Raw genomic sequence first — 23,294 nt, 5'->3', positions numbered from 1 at the left:
GCATAGGCATGATGCCATGACAGAGCGGTGGTGAGATTGTCGATCAACCACATACGAACAACAACACCACTACGAGCAACTCGTAGTCGAGGACAATTATGAAAGAGAATTAGGATTTTTAGAAAAAAGATAATTTTACCCATAAAAAGTTAATAAAAATATAATATATGTCATTAAATTTACTCTTTAATTATGCCCTTAAGAAATCAAATTTTTTTTACTGTATATCATAAGTAAAATTAAAAATTACCTTTTAAAATTTAAAATTGTTAACTTCTATCCTTAATTATAAAATTAACTAATTTAATTTATTTTAATCAAATATTTTGTTGATCATGACTTTATTTTGATTGCTGGATTTAGATTTGATGAATTAAGTTTTGATCGAATTTAGAAAAAAATTAATTTGGATCAATTTTAGTTTTAAGGAGCCTAATTGGGTGAATGATTAGCCTAAATCTATAAGCCCAATTACGAGCCTATCCAATTAAATAGGATTTATTGGTTTGAGGGTTCTATATGAAATTATATATATATATATATATATATATATATATATATATATATACATATATTATAATTTTATTTTTTAGTTTTCTCATATAACATATTGATAAAATTTTGCTTGTAATAAATAAAAATCTAATTATTATTCTTGAATATTTATTTAGTTATTCACATGCATATATTAAAATTATGAAATAATATTTAAGTTTGAGATAAAGACATGATTTATGGTATGTGAAGATTATAATTATCATATAAGTTTTTTTATACGGATTAATATTCAATAATTATTATGATTATTATCTTATTATTATTAAACTATTTTTATACAAATTAGATTGAAAAAATTTGATAAATATTATTTATAACTTATATCCTTAAATTTTATCTCACTAGTAGCTAGGATGATAAAATTATAAGATTTGAATTATAATAAAAGATTTTATCATTTATAAGATATTTTAAATTATTTTTTATATTGATCTTATAGTCGTAAATTAAAGGAGTGGTAACATGTAGTAAGAATTTGAAAACTCGGGTTTGGTTTGGTGAATCAGTAGGAAAGAAGAAGAATATTATTAGCAACTAATTAGGTGAAATTTGAACGTGATTGAAGGGAAGACATCCTTCCACTAACCAAACCCAAAATCCAAAGCCCAAGGAGCCCATTAATCTTCCGAGCACAGCTGAAGATTATGGGCCGAGCTATTGTCTGAAGCACGCCATCGGGATATACCCGCGTAGCCCGTCACGTGCGACATCCATCCAAGAAGAAGAAAAACAAAACAAAAAAAAGAAACGAAAGATAGAAGAGAGAGAGAGAGAGAGAGAGAGAGGGGGAGGGGACGTGCGAAATGGGCAACACGAAGCCGCCCGTGGCGTCGAAGAGGAGAAAGAAGAAGAAGGGCCGTCCCTCTCTCTTGGATCTCCAGCGCCGCAGCCTCCGTCTCCAGCGCCTCGAGCAGGGGGAAGAGGATCAGCACCCCAGCCCTAACCCCGACGACGATCCGCGCCGCCCTTCCTCCCGCCTCAAACCCGATGCAGCCGCCGAGGCGGCGGCGGCCGCTGACGACGACGAGGACGAGGACGGCGACGATCACTCAGGTCGCAGAAGGCGGGAGAAGAAGCTTCGTCTCGTCCTCCGCCTCCCTAACATCCCCTCCGCTGATACTGCCGCCTCCGGCTCCGAATCCGATGGCCGCAGGGCGGGAAAGATCGGCCCCGCTGGATCGGATGCCCAGGTTGGATGATCCCATTCTGTCCCCCCCTTGTCCTTCCCCTTTTTATACGCGTAGGGCTTGTTTAGATCTACGGGGTGGAATGGGGGGTTTAGTCGTTCCGGAATTTAACAGGCTCTTGAATTGGGAGGGGGCTCTCGATTCGGGGAAAATATAGTGCAGAATTGGTTTTGGATCGGAATCTGTGCGTGCTTATCGGGTTGGGCGAGGTGTCCGTTTCTTAAGACGTCTTTGGATTCCGTTGTGTTTCTGGATTGGCTTTTCCATTTATTTGTTTCGGTTTTCTCGCTGTTGATTTCGAGCGAGTGAGAGTTATGCGATTTGACTAGGTCAACCTTCTTCTCATCATTTGTTTCTGTAGAAAATGGAAAGCAACCTTTTGTGGTCGGAGCTTTGTTTGTCTAATTTCCTTTTAATTAATCGTGGATTTTCTCCTACTTCTATTTCTTCCTCTATTGGACCCTTCCTTTTTTTTGACCTGGCGATCCTTTCTCTTGTTACCAACAAGATGTTATTTCTTTTTTATCTTTTGACTGACATGGTGTGGCTTTCCCCCCTGATGTTGCAGACGGAAGGGCAGAATCCTGCGTCGAAAGGGATGGATCTTCCACAAGGTTTGTCTTCAAAATGATCCTAAAAGATAGGAAGAAAAAGGAAAAAAAACACGATTTTGTGTCTTTCGTTTTATTTATTTGGTGTTGCTTGTTTGTTAACGTCTTGTGTTATTCCTGCCATCAGATTCTGGGCCCACTACACCATTGCCGGACAAAAAGTTGCTGGTTTTCATCCTCGACAGGCTGCAGAAGTGAGTTCTGTGCTTCCTTTAATCGAGTCTCACCTACAGTTTCCCTTTCCCTGTTTCAGTCTTGGCCAATGTGTACATAATTGTTGCCCGAGTATTTTTCACCGGATTTACTGGTTTGCTATCAGGAAAGATACTTATGGCGTTTTTGCGGAGCCGGTTGATCCCGAGGAGGTGTGTTTCATTTCAAATAACATCATCTTTTCCTATGGGTGTGGACATGACTTGACATCTTATGTTCTTCTGTGTGATATATGCAGCTTCCAGATTACCATGATATTATCAAGCATCCGATGGATTTTGCGACCATCAGGAAGAAGCTGTCAGGTGGAGCATATGTGAACCTGGAGCAATTTGAGGTCCGTAAAGAATGTTGCATTTGGCAAACTTGGGTCTTTTTCTTGACAGATCAAACTTTGCTTTAACTGTAACTTTCTTCTTTATTGGTTGGAAGAAAGCCCTGCATTCTGTTTCTTGCATTTGTACTGTTCTTTACCTTTTTGTCCTAATGAAAATCTGAAGGGAAGTCAGTTGCTCCACTTTCTTCTTGATTTTCTTGCTAATTTGTTCTTCTCTTTCAGCATATCTTAGTCACTACTGGTTTGTGTTATCGTGCCGCTGATTCATGATTTGATTCAGGCTACAGATTTCAGTTTGTTTCATTCACTGTTGGCATTGGATTTCATGCTGAATATGATTAATTATGATATATCATTTGAAGGTGACATGCAGCTATTTGTTTTATGCTTTAACTAAGATAATAATTGCTATGTTGACTTCATTGAAATTAGTCCAAGTTACTGATTTTTGGTGCTAAGAAATACTTTTCCACAAACCTAACAACTTAACTATGTACTCCCTATGTGTCATTTATTCAAAATCTGCTTTTATGCGACTCCTTGGCTGCAATGACAAAGTTGATATCATTGTCTTCTCTTCTTGTGGATATTAACAGCTTATGCTTGCTTATGATGATTGTTGTATAATTTCTCAATTCCTTCTTCCTCTTTGATAAACAAAAGCCAGTCAACAAGAGTACAATTTTCTGTTTTTTTCCATCTATGCTTCCTCAAAACTAATGGCCTGATTTTGTTGGCATTGTCCATTTATTGTATAATTTGATTCTCACCTGCATACATTCATCTATTGTAAGTAGGTCAACGAGCATGTAAGCCAAACTTTCATTGGTTCCACTATCTTTTGTCTAAATTTTTTTCCTACTCCACTTATATTTCTTACTGAAAACGTCTACTTTAATGCATATTAAACTTTTCACCTTTGTTATCATATTATGCTGAAGTTTGCATCTTTTTCCTGAAGAATTTGCTCTCCACAATGAAGAATGCCAAACTTATTGGATCTATATTAAAATTCTGAAAGTAAACTTTTTCAAAATTAAAAAACAACCTAAGGTTGGAATTAACGATGGAGCTGGAAATAGAATTACATTTTGGGCAAAGTTAATGATGGTGGCTGGGGCTTAGGTTTAAAGATAGATTGGTATAACCTGGGAAAAGTTTATGGGGCAACATCAGTGTTACTGGTGCTATAATGATGTGTGGACCCTTCTCAAGATGAGTCATTAGGTTTATGCTTTTTAGAGATAACAAAGCCTACATAGATGAAAACTTGGCTTTTGATTTTTTGCCAAAATGACTTCCTGTTGCCATTTAGTATTGCAATTGCGTGTTAACTTAGATTCTCTGAAGCTGAACTTGGAACTATAATTAAATCACTTCATCTGGGTTTCTTATGATGGTGTATTCTTCACAGTTATTATATAATTCAAACCTGTAACTCTTTTGTTCTTTTCCATTATGTTGTATCGACAGGGAATGAGGTGAATTCATATATTATTTAGTTAAGCTTTGAAATTTGGCATTTTCTCATTCACCTTATTCACTTATTGTATGTCTCGTCAAGATGGTGGTTGCTGATGTACATAAATATGTAGTTTATGGTTAAAGTTAAACAAATCATTATGTTCAGGCTGTATGTTTTAATTTATATATCTAATCGATTTTCCATTTAGTTGACTATGACTTGTTTATTAAGTAGTTTTACTCTTGATTTGGTCTATAAATCTACATTGATGTTTATATTTCTTGTTAGAAGTAAAAATTTTTATCATGATATCTTTTTCCTTTACTGAATTGTGTGATTTACAGTTCTGTGGTGTACCATCCTACTGATCCAACCAACACATTACTACTGAGGGTTCTTTTGTGTATAAACCCCTATCTTATGGGTTTATTATTAAATATGTTATTTGCCATTTACATGCCACCCTAGATTCCTATATAGATATTCCTATGCATCCTTTCAAATAAAAGTGGAGTAACCAACCTCAATTTTGTTTCTCTTGTTTTTCTCTTAAGAATTTTTGTGATTAGTTATTTGCCATTTACATTGCACCCTAGATTCCTATATAGAAATTCCTATGCATCCTTTCAAATAAAAGTGGAGTAACCAACCTCAATTTTTATTTCTCTTTCAAATAAAAGAGCAATTGGCTCATCTTTCAGATGATAGTGGAGTTACCAAGCTAGATTTGCTGATTTTAAAAGATTAGCACCTAGAGATAGTACTTGAAACATGAACTATAATGATTGACTTTATGAGTAGAACCTTATGGTGTAGTGAAGAAAATGAAACCCTTGATGACGTTTAACTTTTGATCCTCCTATCTAGATTTCTAGCATTTACTTGTTATGATGCAATTTTTTGGCACCCAAAAAGGAGGTTTGATACATTCGTCCTCAGTAATAGAAGTGTCTTTTGACATGCAAAAAAGTTCAACATCGATCATCTTTGGGTCGGCCAACTAGGAGTCATGAATGGTCAAGCTAGTGTCATTTCTATCCCTGTGGAATGGGAGACCAACACCAGGACTGGCTATTGGGTTTGGGCAGCAAAGGGAGGTCCTTGCAATGCCACATCATCAGTTCTAGCACACGAATATGCCTTCATTCATGTATGCCTAGTCCAGCCAGTGTAGAAGTTTGATTACTTTTGGCTAATGTTTGACCAATAATAAAATTGAGCTGGCAAAAGTTTGATTACTTTTGCCTTCATTCATGTACTAAGTTTTAGTTTGATTCTAGAATTGTTAATCTTGGGTTATCTGATTTTTCCAATCATTACAGGCTCAAGTTTTCTGATCTTTATACGTTCTAAGTCAAGGAATTGAATTTTGGGTACTAGACTTGTATTGGTCCAGGCATGAATTGGTAGGAGTCTGGTATATGTTGGTGTAGCAAGACAATGTATGTCGGCATGTAACGTTGTATTTTAGGCTCTTTCTCATATTTTCTTGATAAATACAATCAATGTTGATAACAGAAAAATGGTTTCAATCTAGAAAACAATAAATACTAAATGAGGGTCAGCCAAAGGAAGGATAGCATCCCAAATGGAAGAAGTTGAAAGTATTTTTTAAAATTTTAATTAGGTTACAAGGGATTTTACTTTATTATATATACAATGACTGTAAGTTGTGACTACTTGAAGGAGATGTGTGGACTATAATTCAGAAATAAACCTCTATGGAGGTCCTCTTTATCTTTCTCTTCTCTCTTCTTAGACTTCTTTCTCTCTCTCTCTCTCTCTCTCTCTCTCTAGAGGATTCTTTATTCTTACAATGAAAGAAGGCATTTGATAGGTGACAAGTTTATAATATTCATGTTGGAGTGGTTTTTTTTCTTTTTGCAAAGGGTAAACGGCGAAGGTGGGATTCGAGTCCAGGAGCTTTGACATGCATCTTAGCTGGTAAAGATTGCATGCTGGAGTGGGTTAAAGGTTCATATTTGCTTCTAGAATGTTGATTTGCTCCACAACTGACCTGCATCTTTAGGAAAGCTGTTAGGAGATGATGAGGCAAATGAAATATTTCATTACATATATCTCAAGATGCTTCAACCAAACAAATGTGATTTACATACTTGATAACCATATTTCTTTTGTTGAAGATGGAAAGAGGAAGCTAATTGTGATACCAAAAGATAGCATGAAACAACCTACTTTTACACTCTGGTAAGACTTTCTGTATTCTTCGTTCCTCCTATCTACATGGAGGAAAATCTGGACATGGATCAATATTGACAAATGAGTTTAACTAAGGGGTCAACTCCCACAATGTGGCCACTGCTACTGGGGCCCATGTATTGTCTCAAGAGGTGGTAATAGCAGCCCTTTCTGTCTTTGAGATGTCAAAAAATCATTAACAGCGAATAGTCACATTAACATACACAACAATGCATGGTTAGAGCTGATTTAATCAGCTTCAGCATCAATGCTTTTAGTGATTTAACCTTCGCCTCGAGTCATAACTGGGAACAGCTCGAACCTATAGGCCCTTCATTATCGCCCCCAAAGTTTCAGGAGTGGCTGGTATAGTGCTGGAGCTTGAGGAAGATCTCTATTCTGATCTCCCAAAAGGATTTACACCTTCAAATTGCCTCCTGTTCTTTTGGACTCTCTAGGACGGCAATATCAATCTTTAAACAACCCCTGTGGAGGTCAAGGTTAAGGACTATTTTTTATTTAATCATACAACAAGGTTGTTAAACATTTCACCAAATTGCAGCAATAAATCTGTAATAAGATTGAGTCATCAATTCAATAGCGACAATTTTTGCTTAACTACAAAGTTTACTTGACTTCTGAACCTTCATCTTCAACATTGTTGAAAATGTGCAAAGATGCTCTCAGTGATTTAAAAAGCGTTAGGCGCCAAAAGGCGCCAAGGTCCACAAACTCCCGAGGCGCTAGGCGCTCGCCCGAGCGAAGCGAGGCGCTAAAATATAAAAATATATAATATAATTAATAATTTTAAATAAATAAAAATTAATAACATTAAAATCAAAATAATATATTATTAATCTATTAACAGAAAATTAATCATTTTAAAATTCAAATAAACTTAATATTAAGAGTAAACTGAGCCTGATGGAGAAACGAGGAAGCGGCGGCGAGCGGCGGCAGCAGCAACGGCGAGCGACGGCAACAGCAGCAGCGGCAGTAGCGGGAAAGGGAAAGGGAGCGGAAGGCGCGAGCAGCGGGAGGCCTCGAGGGAGGCGCGAGTAGCGGGAAGGCTCGCGGGAGGGCTCGCAGGAGGCGAGAGGGCTCGTGGGAGGCGCGACTAGCGGGAAGGCTCGCAGGAGACGCGAGCAGCGGGAGGGCTCGCGGGAGGCGCGAGCAGCGGGAGGGCTCGCAGGAGGCGCGAGCAGCGAGAGGGCTTCGTGGGAGGCGCGAGCAGCGGCAGCGGCAGCGAGCGACGAGATCGCGATCGGGATCGAGAGCGGCAGCGACAGCAGGTTAGTGTTGGGTTAGGGTTAGGGTTGGGGTTATATCGGTTTAGTTGGTTCGATTGAACCAACTAACAACCGAACCAGGGCCGAACCAGACCTAAAATTCTGGTTCGATCGCCTTGGTTTACCCAGGCGCTCGCCCGAAGCGCCCAGCGCCTGGGCTCGGGCGAGCGCCTAGGCGGCGCCTGTTTGAAGCGCGCCGCCTGGGACATTAGCGAGGCGCTCGGGCCTCGCCTCGCCTCGCCCGAGCGCCTAGGCGAGCGCCCGAGCGCCTTTTGCAATCACTGGATGCTCTTAAGTTCCAAACTCTTGAAATTGTTCCATAATATGCATTTAGAATTAAACTTGTCTCATCTTTCAAGGCTCACCACCTAAACCAGATGCATATTTGATTGAGAGTCAAATACAAGCTACAAATTAGACAACCTTAAATATACACTTTATTTGTTTCAACCTTGCCTCATGATTCAATGTTGCCACCAAAATTTTCTGAAAGATGCAGATTTCATCAAAAGGCAGTTATGGGGTACAAATCACACTGCTTTCCAATGTCAGTGACAATGTACACTGTTATCTTGTACTTGGGTCCATGTGGCAAGCCTATTAATCCTTCATTATTTGCACATGAGAGAGGATGTTAGAGTTTGATAAAGGTTGCACATTTTCTTATGAACTCAAAACTTTGAGAGAAGAGGGAATCTTATTATACTATCATACTAATACCGGAAGGTATGAAATGGTTGCTGACATAAATGCTTGGTTCAGCATATATGTACATGCTCAGACACAGAAAATTATTATTAAAGTATTTTGTCTGACTGTAATGATTGTAGTCATTTTTAGGAGTGGTAATGGGTAGTGTCCATCTAATTTCCCTGAACCTGCTAGTCACCTTCGTGCCTGAAACCAAACCAAGTTCATGTACTTAATTTCTCGCCAAACCCAGCTCAAACTCAACTAAATGACACTGGAATCTAATCTAAGTGCGTCTGGTAGATGTGGGTAACTTATAAAGACCCTGCTTGTTGCCATCATTAATCAAATATAGAATGACAACAAGCAGGGTACCTATAAATTTCACCCCATGACGAAAGGTGTTGGCTGGATTTTTTCAGGCCTTTTCAGAGCCCTAACTACTAAAACTAAGTGATACCCAACAAATATTAGACCACACAAGTTTGTGTTGCTGACAAAAAAGCTAGTCAAAGGTAAATGAGCGAGTTTAAATTTAAATTGACCTGGCTGGAAAGCAAAGGAAAGTCTTATTTCATTACCAATACGTTGTTCTTGGCTTGAAAACCCTGCCAAAGCTGTGTCTTTCAGCTGAAAGATTTTTTGGCCTAAGTTAAAATCCTTGGTAGCATCTACAACCCATATGCCTTTTTTATATTGAGCAATCTATCCATGTGATCTTGCTCACAATCAACTTTTCCATTTTGATTTGATTATCTTTGTTGCCAAAAATTATTAACGTTAATTATTACAAGCCTGATGTACATAATTGAGTTGAAAAGGATTAGTCTTGCTCTTGTGTGAGGAAACCTGAAAATGCACCCTTAAAATATTTTGTCTAGCTCGATGTTATTTGTTGGATGAATTATGCAAGATGGTAATCTTAATCAAACTACTGTGACTTTCAGTCATAAAATTGCACTTTGCGTGTTCTCTTTGAAACCACAATTTATGGATCTGATCTAATAAGTCTTTTGCTAATATACAAGGTTTATTTAATAATATCAATTTGGCAGTTATAATAACTTGCATTTCTTGAATACTAGTATTTTAACCATGCAACAAGAATAACTGCCAAAACATAGAGTTTCAAGCCTGCTTGTCACTGTGCAGTGTCTGGTTCATTTAATTTTTGCCACCTAAATGTATTTTAGGCCACCTAATTGGTTTATTCCATTGATCTTGAGCCAAGATAGAAGAGAAAGTCGAGGTTGTTCAAGTTGGCTAGGGTTCTAACTGACCTCTGATACAGTGGAGGAGAGTAGGAGTTACCCCATTGGTCTTTGCCCTTTGGTTTTTTTTTTATTACTTTTTTTGTCTTTTCAGCATGGGACTTGCATACTGTGCTAGTAGTAATGGTGCCAATTGTAATCCTTGCATGAAGGTCGGAATCTTAGGTTATTTACTCTTAAAAGGAAGTGTTAAATATAACAATGATCTATGAAATCAGCAATCTGAATGGCCTTCTTGAACTGCTTAAATTAAGGATTCAACTGGCGACTCATTCCCTATACTTATCATGTGAAATTGCTAATTGCAGGATAAAAGAGTAACTACTGTGTTTGTGCATGTGCATGCTCTGGCCATGTGCTGGCTTGGGTACGGCATTGACCCAGAGCATTACGTGTGTTACTAGACTATGATAGCACAGGCCTGGCAAATGAGACCTTAATTCTTGAATTGCATTTGATAATGTTCAATGACAAAATTTTCAGCAAGTTTTGTTAGTTGCATGTTGATACAAATACTTTGTTTACTATAGATTTGTTCTTATGCTTAAGATTGGGGATATGGTCATTTTATGAAACTTGTTCTATCTACTCACTTTAGAATTTTGTAGATTGTCTTTGGTTTGCTTGATGATACATTTAAGGCATTGATGCACTTTACCTTTCTTGTTTCTTTATGCTTTTTCGTCAGTGTATGAGTAGTGATTTGTTTACTGTTAAAGAGTTTAGCCTTAGTGACATGCTGTATATATTTTTGCAGAAAGATGTCATCTTAATCTGCTCAAATGCAATGCAATACAATGCACCAGATACAATATACTACAGACAGGTGTTTACCCTTTCCCTATGATTTTCTCATTAATACATAGGAAATGACAGGCATTTTGTTTTCTCATACATATAATGCTGATTTGTATTTCACTTTACAGGCCCGATCCATACAAGAGCTTGCAAAAAAGAACTTTGAGAATTTAAGACAAGAAAGTGATGATAATGAACCAGAACCAAAGCCAGTAAGGAGAGGTAGGCCGCCATCTAAGAATATTCAAAAGAAGGTTGGTAGGCCTCCTGTTGACCGTGCTGGTTCCAACTTCTCTTCAAATGCAACACATTCTAATGCCGGAGATAGTAGTCACTGGACTAGCTTATCACATGATTTGTCACGAAAAGGGTTAGACAAAACAAGTTCATCCGAGTTACCGGCAAAGCCTTATGGTCTTCGCATTATTGAATCTCATAGTTTGACTGGCGATCACAAGTCTGAAAGAAATGAGGATAATTCAGGTTTGTTTTTCAAATTTTATAATCAGGCACCTCCAAATGAACAAATAACAAGTTTATCACCTTGTTGTGGAAAAAATTACAACTGTTCTTTTTGGGTTCTATTTTCAGGTTCTGCAGTTAAGGGTTTCTCGATGAAATATCCCAAGAAGTCCTTGGTCATAGATGAAAATCGTCGTATCACATATAGCCATCCCCAGGTATTCGGCTCCATAAGTGAACCATCAGTATTAACAACATTTGAGGGAGAGAGAAAGCAACTTATTCCTGTAAGTATCATGTTTTATAACTCTTATGCGAGCTTTGTTCTTATTTGCAACTTCAAGGTCCAGTGATGTGTTTACTTGTTTCACATGTACTTGTCGCAGTTTGTTAGAACGAATAGATAGTTAACATACAAGTTCATGTTTCACTTATCCGTACTGAAAGAGTAGTACATGCTTTATATCTTTTCCTTTTCTTGTTTTGTTTCTTTTGTTTTAGTGCTTCTCTGACTTATTTTCAGATAATTGCTATGTGCTAGAATCTGACACAAAAGCATAGTTTCTGAACATTTGATGATGGTCTCATTGTAATCAGGTTGGCCTTTACATGGAGCACGCATATGCCAGGAGCTTGGCACGTTTTGCTGCAAACCTTGGTCCCATTGGCTGGGAAATTGCTGCTAAAAGAATTGAAAGTGTCCTTCCTCCCGGAACAAAATTTGGCCGTGGATGGGTTGGAGATAATGAAGTACCACAACAGTCTCAGCCGCCCTTACTAACTAGATCTCCTTCCCGTGTTTCTCAACCAGAAAGCACCCCAACAACTAGCGCATTAGCATCTGAACATTCCCGGAGTGGCATGTTGACTGAAGTCTGTGCAAACACTACACCAGCTACATCATCTCCTCTCTCAAGTAGAGTTTTAGATTCAGGGGAGGTCATTGCCAGAAACCATGAAAGTGCTTTCAAACCACAGAGTGCTGTTGGCGGACAGGGTAATTGGCAAAAGACTCCATTCCATCTTAACCAAGCTGCTCCAGCTATGCAACCCACCTTGAATGGTTTTAATAACCCATTGGGGTTTAATCATCCCTCTCAAGTTGGCAAAAGTGTTATTACATGTGCCTCGCCAGAGAGCTTTAGTTCAGAGGCAATGAGACAACATTCTCGAGCGCGTGACATGGTTGCAAGAAACAGTAGTCAAACAACCATTAGTAATTTCAATATGGACAAGGTGACAATGGTTGCTGATCCAAGTACATCTTCGAGTTCCGGCAGCCACTTGCCTGATTCCGGACATGATTCTCAAGGCACATGGAGGGGATTGTCGATAAATCCGAAGTCGGCTTCTGTACCTCCTGATCTAAATGTTGGTTTCCAGACACCAGGGTCACCAGTCTCAGGTTTCCTATTAGATTCGCAGAACCCAAATTTATCATTGCAACTATGAAGTTGTAATTCCCATTTTCGATTTGGTAGAGATCACAAGTGGCTTTTCGCCTCTTGGTATTAGAAATAGCGCCCCCCAAATGATGCAGGTTTTCCCTAACAATTACTACTGTAACCAGCATTCTGTTGTAAAAGTGATAGGGCTGTTGTACAGATTAATTATTATTGAAATTAATTCTCACATGAGGCTTTGCTTATTTATGACAGATTTGGTCGGATTGGTGAGCGAGTGATGATCTTATTAGGAGGTGTTCAGCTATTACATGCATGTATCAGGTGGCTTGTAAGTTTTAGTTTGGCTTCTTTTTAAGTACAAGTTCTAAATCTTTGTTTGGTATTATGAGGTGTTCTGCAACTATAAATCCACTGTAAGCACAACTACAAGGCTCCAACCATCGGATATGTTCTGTCTCTAATTTCAATAATACCCTCTGTATGTAATTTCGAATAGTAGAGAGGAAGAAATATTTAAAATCACTCGGGATGTATTGTTCGATATGTTATGGTATACTGAGTGGTACACGATATCGTATTATACCGAGCTAATCTCGAAATATCGTAATATTGCATATCTAAAATATTTGATCCATAGTCAACCCCAGTCTTGATCTATTTGCTTGGTCAAAAATAACCATCAACATCATATTTTTCTCGATCTCGGGGCACCTGACCTTCCTTTCTCTCCAAAAGCATTCATTCGCATATTAACATCTTCGAAAATGAAAGCCGCCGTGGGAGGCAGGAGAACAAAGTCAACCCAACCCGAGTTAGAAAGAGACCAGCAATATTAATTTGAAGGGCTTCAAGAACAGAGGAGATGTTCGTTTGCTTGCGATTGGACTGCTTCCAAGTCTCTGCTGCAATAAGTAATCCATTTGCAGCCATTTAATTTACCTGCAAATATCTCTTTAATTCTTTTTTTGCACGTAAATATCTCTCCGTGAATCGATTATATTTATACGACAACAATAATAAAAAAAATTATAAAGTTTCAATAATCTATGATCGATTATTCTTAACGTTAAAATAATTTTTATAATAATAATAATAATAATAATAAATTCATGATGAAATTATGAATTTCTAACTATTTGAGACTGCGAAATAGCGTATTTTATTGTCAAAGATTAAGGATTCAAGATCTCATTCATGATATCAAATCTCATAAGCACAATTTAGCAAAAAAAGAAAAAGAAAAATCTTGAATGATAATTGAAAAAGATGTTTGCTTGTGTTGATCGTGTGCCTTCAAAAGATCTAACAAGATGGCACAAATTAGACCCCATACAGTGTGAGGTGTCCCCTAATCCACTATTCATCATGCATACATTGCATATCCATTGTGTGGCCACAATTCATGTCTGTGAAAGCAAATCTGGATGCTTAGATTTTAAAGATTGTTTCTTTGTGGTTGAACACAGAAACCAGCAATAAAAAAACAAGGTGGAATGCTGAATGGAAGTTACTTACAACATAGTTTATTGCACCAATATAATTTTGATGCCCATGAGATGCTTAAAGATTGGAAGACTGGATAAAGCCAAGATTCTGTGACCATAGAAATCAGGAAGAAGGAAGAAAGAGAAAAGCTGGGAGTGCTGAATGGAAGTTAATTAATGTTCCATCTCCCAAACCTAACTATTCTTGATTGATTGGTAGACCATATCTTCCAAACCTAACTACATATTTGATTTGATCAACCATCATTGTTTTTTAGAACCATCAGCATTTGGTAGGCCTGAAAGCAATAAGAGAACACACTCCTTCCACATCCAAACATTATCCTTTATGGTTAAGCATATAACCTCCTTTTCTTGTAAATTAGACCATTGTTGTTGGAGAATTCAACACAGTTCACAATTGCCATAAGGAGGTATCAAATCTATGGAACTTCAATTTTCATGCTATCAGTAGAGTGTTTGTGGTTTATGAGACTCATTTTGTAAGTTTAATTTGTGATATATTTTCATTGAAATTAGTACGTAAATCGAGAAAATACACTTTGCAATAATTTCATATAGACACATCCAAAAATTAGTATATTTTGTATAAACCCCTTCGATATCTACGAGACTCATACATACAAATACACTAGCATAATCGACATATTTATTGATTGTTAACGTAATAGTATTAAGAATTTTAATCGATATTAAAAACTATTAGCTAAGCGATGTTCGATTAGTAGCGAATTGTTATTAAGCTATCTTATCCGGTAAAAATTTTAATGGTCGATCAAATCTCATCGAAAAAAAAGAAAACAAAAAGGTTTCTACTTTCAGTATGAGATCTAATTCGTCTCATTTAGTTTTGAGAACCTGTTTTTAATATCTCATATGTGTGGGATTAAGTTATATATCACTTCATCATAACGAGGGAAATGCGTTGACTTCATCCCCAAGGGATCCACTTGGCGCCATCTTGCAGCCCATTTCAAGAAGTCAACCTCGTGCTCCGAGCATCAACAGGACACGGGTGGGAAAGCCACACATCATAAAGTCAACCTTTGCTGAAAGCATCAGCATGACTTGCACATGTAGAACCCCATCCACAGAGTCAACCCAAACTCCAATGCAATTGTCATCTAACAAAAGACGGTGGGATATGTGAATGCAGGAAAGGCTTGCGATCGAGCATAACACAAACGATGCCTTCTCTTTTCCTATTTATGGATGCTTTTCCTATTTATGGATGCAGAAGTATCCATAAAATATTGTATGATTTTTGTTGCTTTTGCAAGTAGGGAGGAAATTTAGTAGTTAGAAATAGAAGGATTATAATTCTTAATAGTGATTAACCAAAATTAGTGGGTACTTCTAATTCATTGCACTTTCAATCCAACCCATCTAAGAAATCACTCTAGTGATGGACATTTTTTGCAATGAGTGATCCACTTGTAAGTATTTGACTCCTATTATTTATAGTCAACTATATTTATATATGTCATAAGTGAATTTACAATCCAAAATACCACAAGTTTTTTTTTTTTTTAATTAATAATTTATTATATTAAAGAGAATATGAGACGCATAAATATAAATAATTTGATCATCTGTCATTTATGAAATCATACACTAATTATGCTTAGGCTTTGAGTTGAAAAATAAAAAATTGGATTTCGAATACTAATATATATATATATATATATATATATATAATTGCTACTTAGAAATATTTAAACGGCCAATATCTGAATCAAAGGAGTAAATTATAGGAATAAGACCTAAAAATAACACATTATTTTGTGTTATATATATATATACATATATATATATATATATATTAAAATTATCGAATAATTGTTAAAAGCCGGTGACTTTGTGAGTCTTGTTAGAGAGAGAGAGAGAGAGGGAGCGAATAGGGCACGAGTCAATGTTCCTCTATGTTGCTTCCTTCCCTTTTCGCATTCTCAGCCTCGGAGATGAGAGCAGGGGGCAAGTCAATGTCTCTCTTTCTCCCTCCCTTCACTTTTCGCTTTCTCGGCCTCGTCCCCATCTATTACCCTGCTGCCCTATGATGCTCATCTGTACAATCCTCTATTGGGAGGGAGAGAGCAGACGAGAGAACAGCACGGAGGGAACAGAGAGAAGTTGGTATGGGGAATTGCTTGGGATTCTACCCGGGGTCTCAGAGTCCCTCTGATACCAGGCCGTCGAGTTCAGGTACTGTTGGATCAGAGAAGAAACATAGATTACATTTTTGTCTCTTACAGGGAAAAAAATTTAGATTTTTATCTGGTTCTGATTCGTCCGGCTATTTGTTCAAATTCCCCATCTGACGTTTTTTTTTGCGTCGGTTTGTTGGCTCTCCTGGTTGAATTGCAGATCATGGAAGTTTGATTCTTGTTCAATTGTTCTGTTGGTTTGATCGTGTAGCTGCAAGATTGCGTTTTTCCTTCAATTCATTTCAGCTTCCGTGCCTCTAGACACTCCATTCGCAAGAAAGATGAAATCTTTTGTTTTCTTGTTTGCTCAGATTGTGTGCGAAATCCTCATAATTATTGAATAAAATTGTTGGTACTATATCATTATGAATTGGGCGTTAGTATTCATTTAGAATTCCAAAATCAAGATTTGATTTTTGACCTGGAGATTCCCATTTCTCTGAAGCCTTCTCTAGTTTACGGTTCCAATTGTGTTTTATTAGGGGTAAGTTTAACTCTTTATCATTTATATTCCCTTCCTCTCTTCTGATCACAGCGCACTCGACATCAAAGGCTAGTGGTAGCACCGTCACCGAGAAGCTTTCGACCCTCAGCGGCAGCAACTTTAGTCAGTCTATTGTCAGTGGCGCAAGCACAGATGAGGGGTTTCTGGATGGCCAGATTCTGGAGGTGCCAAATCTTCGAGTCTTTACGTTTTCTGAGCTAAAGATTGCCACGAGAAATTTCAAGCCTGATACAGTACTTGGGGAAGGTGGATTTGGGAGAGTGTACAAGGGATGGGTGGAGGAGAAGACTCTGAATCCGGCAAAGAGTGGAATTGGAATGGTGGTTGCTGTGAAGAAACTGAACCCTGAGAGCATGCAAGGGTTGGAGCAATGGCAGGTGAAACTCCCAATCATCGTAAAGCTAAAAAGAATTTGATGTCATTATTCAGAATATTGCTATTTTGGTTCTTTAGTTGTTGAAATAATCCTATTCCCTTGCTTTTATTAGTTAATAACCTGTGTTTGCTTTTACAATATATGTTTGAATGCATGCATATATTCTTTCTTATTTCAGGCATATAGATGTTGTTTCGAGCAATAGCATCTGTTTTGGATAATTTTCTGAAGAAGATTTTTACCAAATAAATAAAAATAAAAATCATAATGTCAAACTAATTTTCCATCTTCATTTTGTATCATGTGATTCTAATAGATAAATTGTTTATTATAATTTTGTAGTTTCTTTGGTGCTATTTTCCACTTATGATGCATTGGGAACCATGGCAATATATAGTCAGAAAGTCCAATTTATACGTAGAAGGCATTCTCTGTTCATAACCTTTAAGTTCAGTGTTAAATTTAGCAAGTTTTATTAGGTCTCATCTGCATTGGTGTACTTCAATATTTTGATTTTAGCATTTAAGAAGTGACTGACTGATGGAAGGAGACAGAAGATGCTGTGTCTACATTCTTGCTGTTTTATGGAAGGCCACTACAGTACTGTTATTTTAGCACAAAAGAATGCGTAGTTTTTGTGTTAATTACACTTAATGCAACTAAGATTACTAGCATTACTTACGGTTGCAGTCAACTAAGATTACAGTAGTCGACTGTTATTGTAGTTTCTTCGAGGTTATTTTCTAGTTATAATACATTGAAAACCAGTGTCATATTATCAGACAGTCCAATTAGGTAGCAGTCACTCTGTTCAAAACCCTGTAAGTTCAATGTTAAATTTAGTAAGGTTTATTGGGTTTTATCTGCAATGGTGTTGTTCAATATTTTGATTTTAGCATTTAAGAGGCGACTGACTGATGAAAAGAGACAGAAGATGCAGTGTCTACACAGTTGACTATTATTTTAGCACAAAAGAATGTGTAGCTTTTGTGTTGATTCCACTTAATGCAACTAAGATTTCTAAAGTTACTTATTGTTGCAGTCTGAAGTGAATTTCCTAGGACGGCTTTCTCATCCAAACCTCGTCAAGCTCTTGGGCTACTGTCTGGAGGACAAGGAGCTTCTCCTTGTATACGAGTACATGTCAAAGGGCAGCTTGGAGAACCACCTCTTCAGAAGTGAGTTCAATGGCAAATGCTGCTTTCCTATTAATGTAAAGATCAAAGTTATCATTGAATACTGGTGATGCATTGCATCTTTATATTTATATACACACACACATCATGCAATTACATTCTACTAATGCAGGCTCAATTCTATTTGTTATTTGATTCTGTTGTTAAAATACCAAACCTGACCACAGTATTGGAAACTTTTTGATGTTGTAGGAATGATATCAAAATGCTATGCTACTATCTAACTTCTCAAGGCTTAAATCATTTGGCTTCTGTTTTCACCACAAAACAAAGTCTGTCGATTTTTCTGTTTTGGAATCAAGTATTTTATTTCCATGCTCATGACATAGAAATATACAATGTTCCTCTCCCTCAAATTAAAACTTTGTACAAAGGGCATCCCCAGTCAAGAAAATTCTAGCTTAAAAAATTTCAGCTAATTCTTGAACTCAAAAATTTACTGAAATTGTATGTTGTGTTAAAAGAACCTAGAGTTATTTCTTCTCTTGAACTGCTCTTGGAATGATGTTACTAATCATGTAAGTTCAGTAAGATAGTGTTTGAGAAGTAAAATTTCTTTTGAGGCAGAAGGGTCAGCTTTTGAGCCACTTTCTTGGAGCCTTAGGCTGAAGATAGCAATAGGTGCAGCTCGAGGCCTTGCATTCTTGCATACATCAGAGAAGCAAGTCATCTACCGGGACTTCAAGGCTTCTAACATCCTCCTTGACTCGGTAAAAATGTTGCCCTCAGAGCCTCATATGCTTTCTCAACCCAAGCGATCTGTTTATGCATTTTCTTGTCTCTTGTGTAGAACTATAATGCAAAACTCTCGGACTTTGGTCTAGCGAAGCATGGACCGAGTGGTGGAGACTCACATGTCACTACACGAGTCATGGGCACCTATGGATATGCAGCTCCAGAATATGTCGCTACTGGTATGTATTTTCAATGATTTGCACTCACTGCTTCAAATCTTGTGCAAATAAATATGAGTAGCTACTGCATAAGAAACTGGATTACTTTTCACATATCGAAATGTGGAGTCTGCTCAATCTATAATTGAAAGGCCATCAGTTGCTTCATCATTCAAATGTTCAAGTGGTAAAAAAACTGCTATTTTGTGGAAGACATAATGTTCTAGTGTATAACAGCACATTATTCATTAGTCCACTTCTTACTCCTATATTAGAACTAAAAACTTAATGGATCTTGTTTGCTCTAGTATCTCGTAAGATGTTTCTGCTATCTTTTGTATTTACATGAACTATTCCTAATATGATTCTTATTCTGTAACAAATTCCCTTGCTCATCCAGGTCATTTATATGTGAAGAGTGATGTGTATGGATTCGGAGTTATGTTACTGGAAATGCTTTCTGGTCAGCGGGCTCTCGACACAAATCGTCCAAGCGGGCAACACAACTTGATAGATTTTGCTAGACCAATGTTACCCGATAGGAGAAAGTTGGCCCGACTAATAGACAATCGGCTCGACGGGCAATACTCCTCGAAAGGGGCTTATCAAGTTGCGCAGCTGACTCTAAAATGTCTTGCCGGTGATCCTAGGAGCCGTCCATCTATGAAAGAAGTGGTGCAGACACTAGAGAAGATTGAAGCCTTGAAAAGCATGTCGAGAGAGGCTAAAAATGTCTCCCATTAGGCCATTCCTTCCTGTCTTGGCCAGAGCTCCTCACAACACACCCACTGACTGCTTCATCCAAGGCATGGAATTTCTTAACAAACTCCTAAAGAAAGATGGTGATAGCAAGCTTCAGTCGAGTGAGTTTTGCTTGTAAAAATCACTCCCCATTTTTGTATGTTCTAGTTTGCTTGTCATTTTTGGCAATGAATTGTTTGAGATAATGACTCTAATATGATAATGAGCTGAAAGTTCCAGTTTGAGTCGATTGCACGCCTTGCATAAGCATTTTAACTTACGGAATTTGGAAGCACAATAGCTGCTTTTAGACAGTGGCTTCTCTTTTTTTTCTTTTTATTCATGTGGTGGATTATTCTAGTGTTGTTTTCACAAAAGGCAGCCTTTCATTGATCAGTAAAACTGCTAGGTCACCACAACTGGAACTCTAAACCAATTTGAGATGGAAAGGAGATCACCATAAAAGTTTAGTGAACATTTCTGTGTCCAAACCTCATTGAGCCCATCTGTATGATCTTAATATTTTGGTTCTCTTCTTCATGTTGCCATATCTAAACACCAGAACAAATAGTGGTCTTTGTGATCCCTGGCAGACATGAGGAGCAATAATAGAGTGTTGTTGTGGACCAACATATCCTGTGAGTCAAAGTGCCATTACACGTCCAAGCTTTATTGAAGTCACATTTATACTAAATACCTTATTTAGTGCCTCTGATTCAGAAACATGCAGTTTTCGAATGGGCTTAGGGTGATGATGTTATGATCTATGTATCATTTTGTTCCTTCTGAAATTTTTCCTGAAGTAACATACAGCCATCAAACACACAGTGACACAATAATATATATAAGCTATACATTCAGAGCATTGAAGACACTTGCAACTTCTTAAAGCATCAAGTTCCATCATACACCATGCAATTTTTAGATCAAAGAGTAGAAGTAGCTTTTCCTTGTTGATGCTTCTCATAGGATAATAAAGCTTGGGATAACTCAAGCAGTCGCTAAACGTGCTCGCACTTGCGCATGAGCTGCAAGAGGGATTTGGCCTTCCTCTGTCCTCGGTTGGTTCCACTCTTCTCCACCTCGCGGACATGATCGTACACGCCAAACTGCAGTGCGGCCAACAGGAAGGAAGAACCGTGCGATCCCAACTCAAGCAGCACGGAGAGTGCGCATTCCCTGTTCTTGGGGGTGCCATCCCTTATCAACCGCACGAGAGCTTCGATGAACGGCAGCTGCCCAATGGCGGCCCGCCCGTCGGGGTGTGATGCCAGGAGAAGGAAGATGGAGAGGGCCTCATCGACCATGCCGAGGTTCTTGTCATCCAACACTTGGCGTAGGGGAGCCACGACTCCGGCTTCGATGGCTCTCGCTTTGTTTCTGTGGTTCAGAACCAAGTTGAAGAGAGCAGTGGCCGCATCTTTCTTCCCTCTTATGGTCCCGTTCTGCAGAAGGTTCACCAGTGGCGGGATGCCGTTCATACTTCCTATCGTCACCTTGTTCTCGTCCAGCATCGACAGACTGAACAAGGCCGCGGCTGAGTTCTCCTGCGCCTCCACAGTGCCGCTCTTCAAGATCTCGATTATCAAGGGAATCGCGCCCTCCTTGGCTATGAGCCGCTTGTTCCCCTCGTCGATCGACAAGTTCAGCAGAGCTGTGACGGTGTGTTCTTGGATCTTGGAGTCGGGATACGGCAGAAGGCTGACCAGCGCGGGGATCCCTCCGTGCTTGGCGATGGCAACTCTGTTGTCGGGATTCTCCTTAGAAAGCATGCGCAGCTTCTTCACCGCCCTCCGTTGCGCGTCGAGATGAATGCTGGACAAGTCGCCCACCAACGAAGGGATCTCTTCCTTGCGTTCGGAATGATCAGGGTCCTGTTCCGGTTCCCGTTTCAGCAACTCCACCTTGTTCCTCTCGCACCACTGCAAGATCAGGTTCCGAAGCGCGTAGTTTGGAGCCAGCGAAAGGTGAGCTAAAGTTTGTCTCGTCTTCGGGCACGTCCGATGACCGGCCTCCAACCACATCTGTATGCTTCGTCGTTCGTACGTCTGCGAGAAGGGAAAGAAGAAGTAGTCGTCAGCAAACATCCGGCGATCACACGACCCAAAGTCTAACCCAAATGAGGCGGCTTCAAGCACCTGCCCCGACGCAACGATGACGGGATCCATCATGATCTCCAGAGATATGGGGCAGAGGAAGTCATTGGGGATCATCAGAGATGGACACTTCTCGAGATACTTAGGCAATGTGACGTCGCTCAACCCATTAGTATCTTCGATGCCCGCGGTCTGCTTGAATTTGTTGAGCAGGTCGATGATCTGCTGGGTGCTCTCGCCATTTTGCCCGCATCTTTCTTTGATGAGTTTTTTGATGGCCATTGTTTCTGCTCTCAGGTCTGGGAGAGTCTGCAGCTCCAGATTCTTAGCTAGCCTTTCGATGATGGCTCCATCCGCGTTTCGATCATCCCTTTTAGAGATCACCACCATCAGATCCATAGCGAGCTCCATGTCTTGAGTATCCGTCCTCCTCTTTGCCCTTCTCAATTGCACGCTCATCAACTCAACCTGCAAGAAGGGGGAGCGTGGATGATCAATCCTTGCCTTGGAACAACAGAAGAAGTTTGTAGCACCGCATGTAAAGGACAAGAAGCCTACTTGCTCCTTCACTTCATCTGAAATGCCAATCTCCTCGTATGGCATGCCATCCAACGCATGATTCAACTTCTCATAGACCATATGAAATCTGCCCATTACCGCCTCGCCCTCCAACGCCTAATAAGAAGAACGAAGAGAAACTTGAGAAGGAAGAGCATCAGAAACACCATCAAGTGTCTTCAATTACCAGATATATCTTGCTCCCATCGTGGCAGCACCTCAGCAACTTCTTGGCGGCCATGAACGCCTTGAGGAGGCTGCAAAGGCGGGCGTAGGCCGCATCGGGGATGGGACCCTCGAGCTCCTGGATCTCCTCCAGCAGCGGCGTCACCAGCTTCATCCGCCGCACCAAGTTGAAGGACTCCTTCCGCTGCGTCCTGCGGTAGTCACCGAACGCCGCGACGGAGTCGATGATCACCTTTAGCTCCCGTATCAGGTCGTCCACGTCGTGCTCTCTCTCGCCCGCCACTGCCACCGCGGCCGCCTCTCGCTCCTTCTCTCTTCCTCCGTCGGCGGCTACGGCGGGGTTCTTCTCCTCCTCCACGTCTCCCATGTCGGATTCGTTGTTGTGATCCAAGACCAGGCTCAACAAATCCAAGAAGGAAGGGAGGAGGAGAAGGGATCGGTCATGGGGCAGAGCAATGGGAAGAGGAAGAGGGGGGGGTGGTGGGGGAGAAGAACCCCGGATACCAACACCGACTCCCACTGTTCTGTATACGAGCAAGTTTCGGGGA

At 39.3% G+C, this 23,294-nt stretch overlaps 3 protein-coding genes across 3 annotated transcripts; 2 read left to right on the top strand and 1 right to left on the bottom strand.

Annotated features, from left to right (window-relative positions):
• Positions 1 to 1,292: 1,292 nt before the first annotated feature.
• Positions 1,293 to 12,728, top strand: LOC135642463 (uncharacterized). Its single transcript, XM_065158632.1, has 9 exons — positions 1,293 to 1,748; positions 2,314 to 2,359; positions 2,484 to 2,550; positions 2,676 to 2,721; positions 2,808 to 2,906; positions 10,578 to 10,646; positions 10,747 to 11,101; positions 11,210 to 11,367; positions 11,678 to 12,728. The coding sequence occupies exons 1-9, from the start codon at positions 1,362 to 1,364 to the stop codon at positions 12,530 to 12,532; spliced, it is 2,082 nt and encodes a 693-aa protein (XP_065014704.1). The 5' UTR covers positions 1,293 to 1,361; the 3' UTR covers positions 12,533 to 12,728.
• A 3,252-nt stretch (positions 12,729 to 15,980) lies between these two features.
• Positions 15,981 to 20,151, top strand: LOC135642457 (probable serine/threonine-protein kinase PIX13). The gene is made up of 6 exons (XM_065158622.1): positions 15,981 to 16,193; positions 16,731 to 17,077; positions 18,119 to 18,254; positions 18,840 to 18,982; positions 19,063 to 19,186; positions 19,566 to 20,151. The coding sequence occupies exons 1-6, from the start codon at positions 16,127 to 16,129 to the stop codon at positions 19,907 to 19,909; spliced, it is 1,161 nt and encodes a 386-aa protein (XP_065014694.1). The 5' UTR covers positions 15,981 to 16,126; the 3' UTR covers positions 19,910 to 20,151.
• Positions 20,152 to 20,892: 741 nt separating this feature from the next.
• Positions 20,893 to 23,245, bottom strand: LOC135672324 (U-box domain-containing protein 15-like). Its single transcript, XM_065180781.1, has 4 exons — positions 22,748 to 23,245; positions 22,561 to 22,677; positions 22,045 to 22,470; positions 20,893 to 21,954 (listed from the first exon to the last, which is right to left on the bottom strand). The coding sequence occupies exons 1-4, from the start codon at positions 23,111 to 23,113 to the stop codon at positions 20,908 to 20,910; spliced, it is 1,956 nt and encodes a 651-aa protein (XP_065036853.1). The 5' UTR covers positions 23,114 to 23,245; the 3' UTR covers positions 20,893 to 20,907.
• Positions 23,246 to 23,294: the final 49 nt, after the last annotated feature.

The sequence above is a fragment of the Musa acuminata genome, chromosome BXJ1-4 (assembly GCF_036884655.1).
Source record: "Musa acuminata AAA Group cultivar baxijiao chromosome BXJ1-4, Cavendish_Baxijiao_AAA, whole genome shotgun sequence".
NCBI classification, from domain to species: Eukaryota; Viridiplantae; Streptophyta; class Magnoliopsida; order Zingiberales; family Musaceae; genus Musa; species Musa acuminata.
The sequence above is the reverse complement of the archived record's forward strand: the minus strand, read 5'-3'. Positions and strand labels throughout refer to the sequence as shown.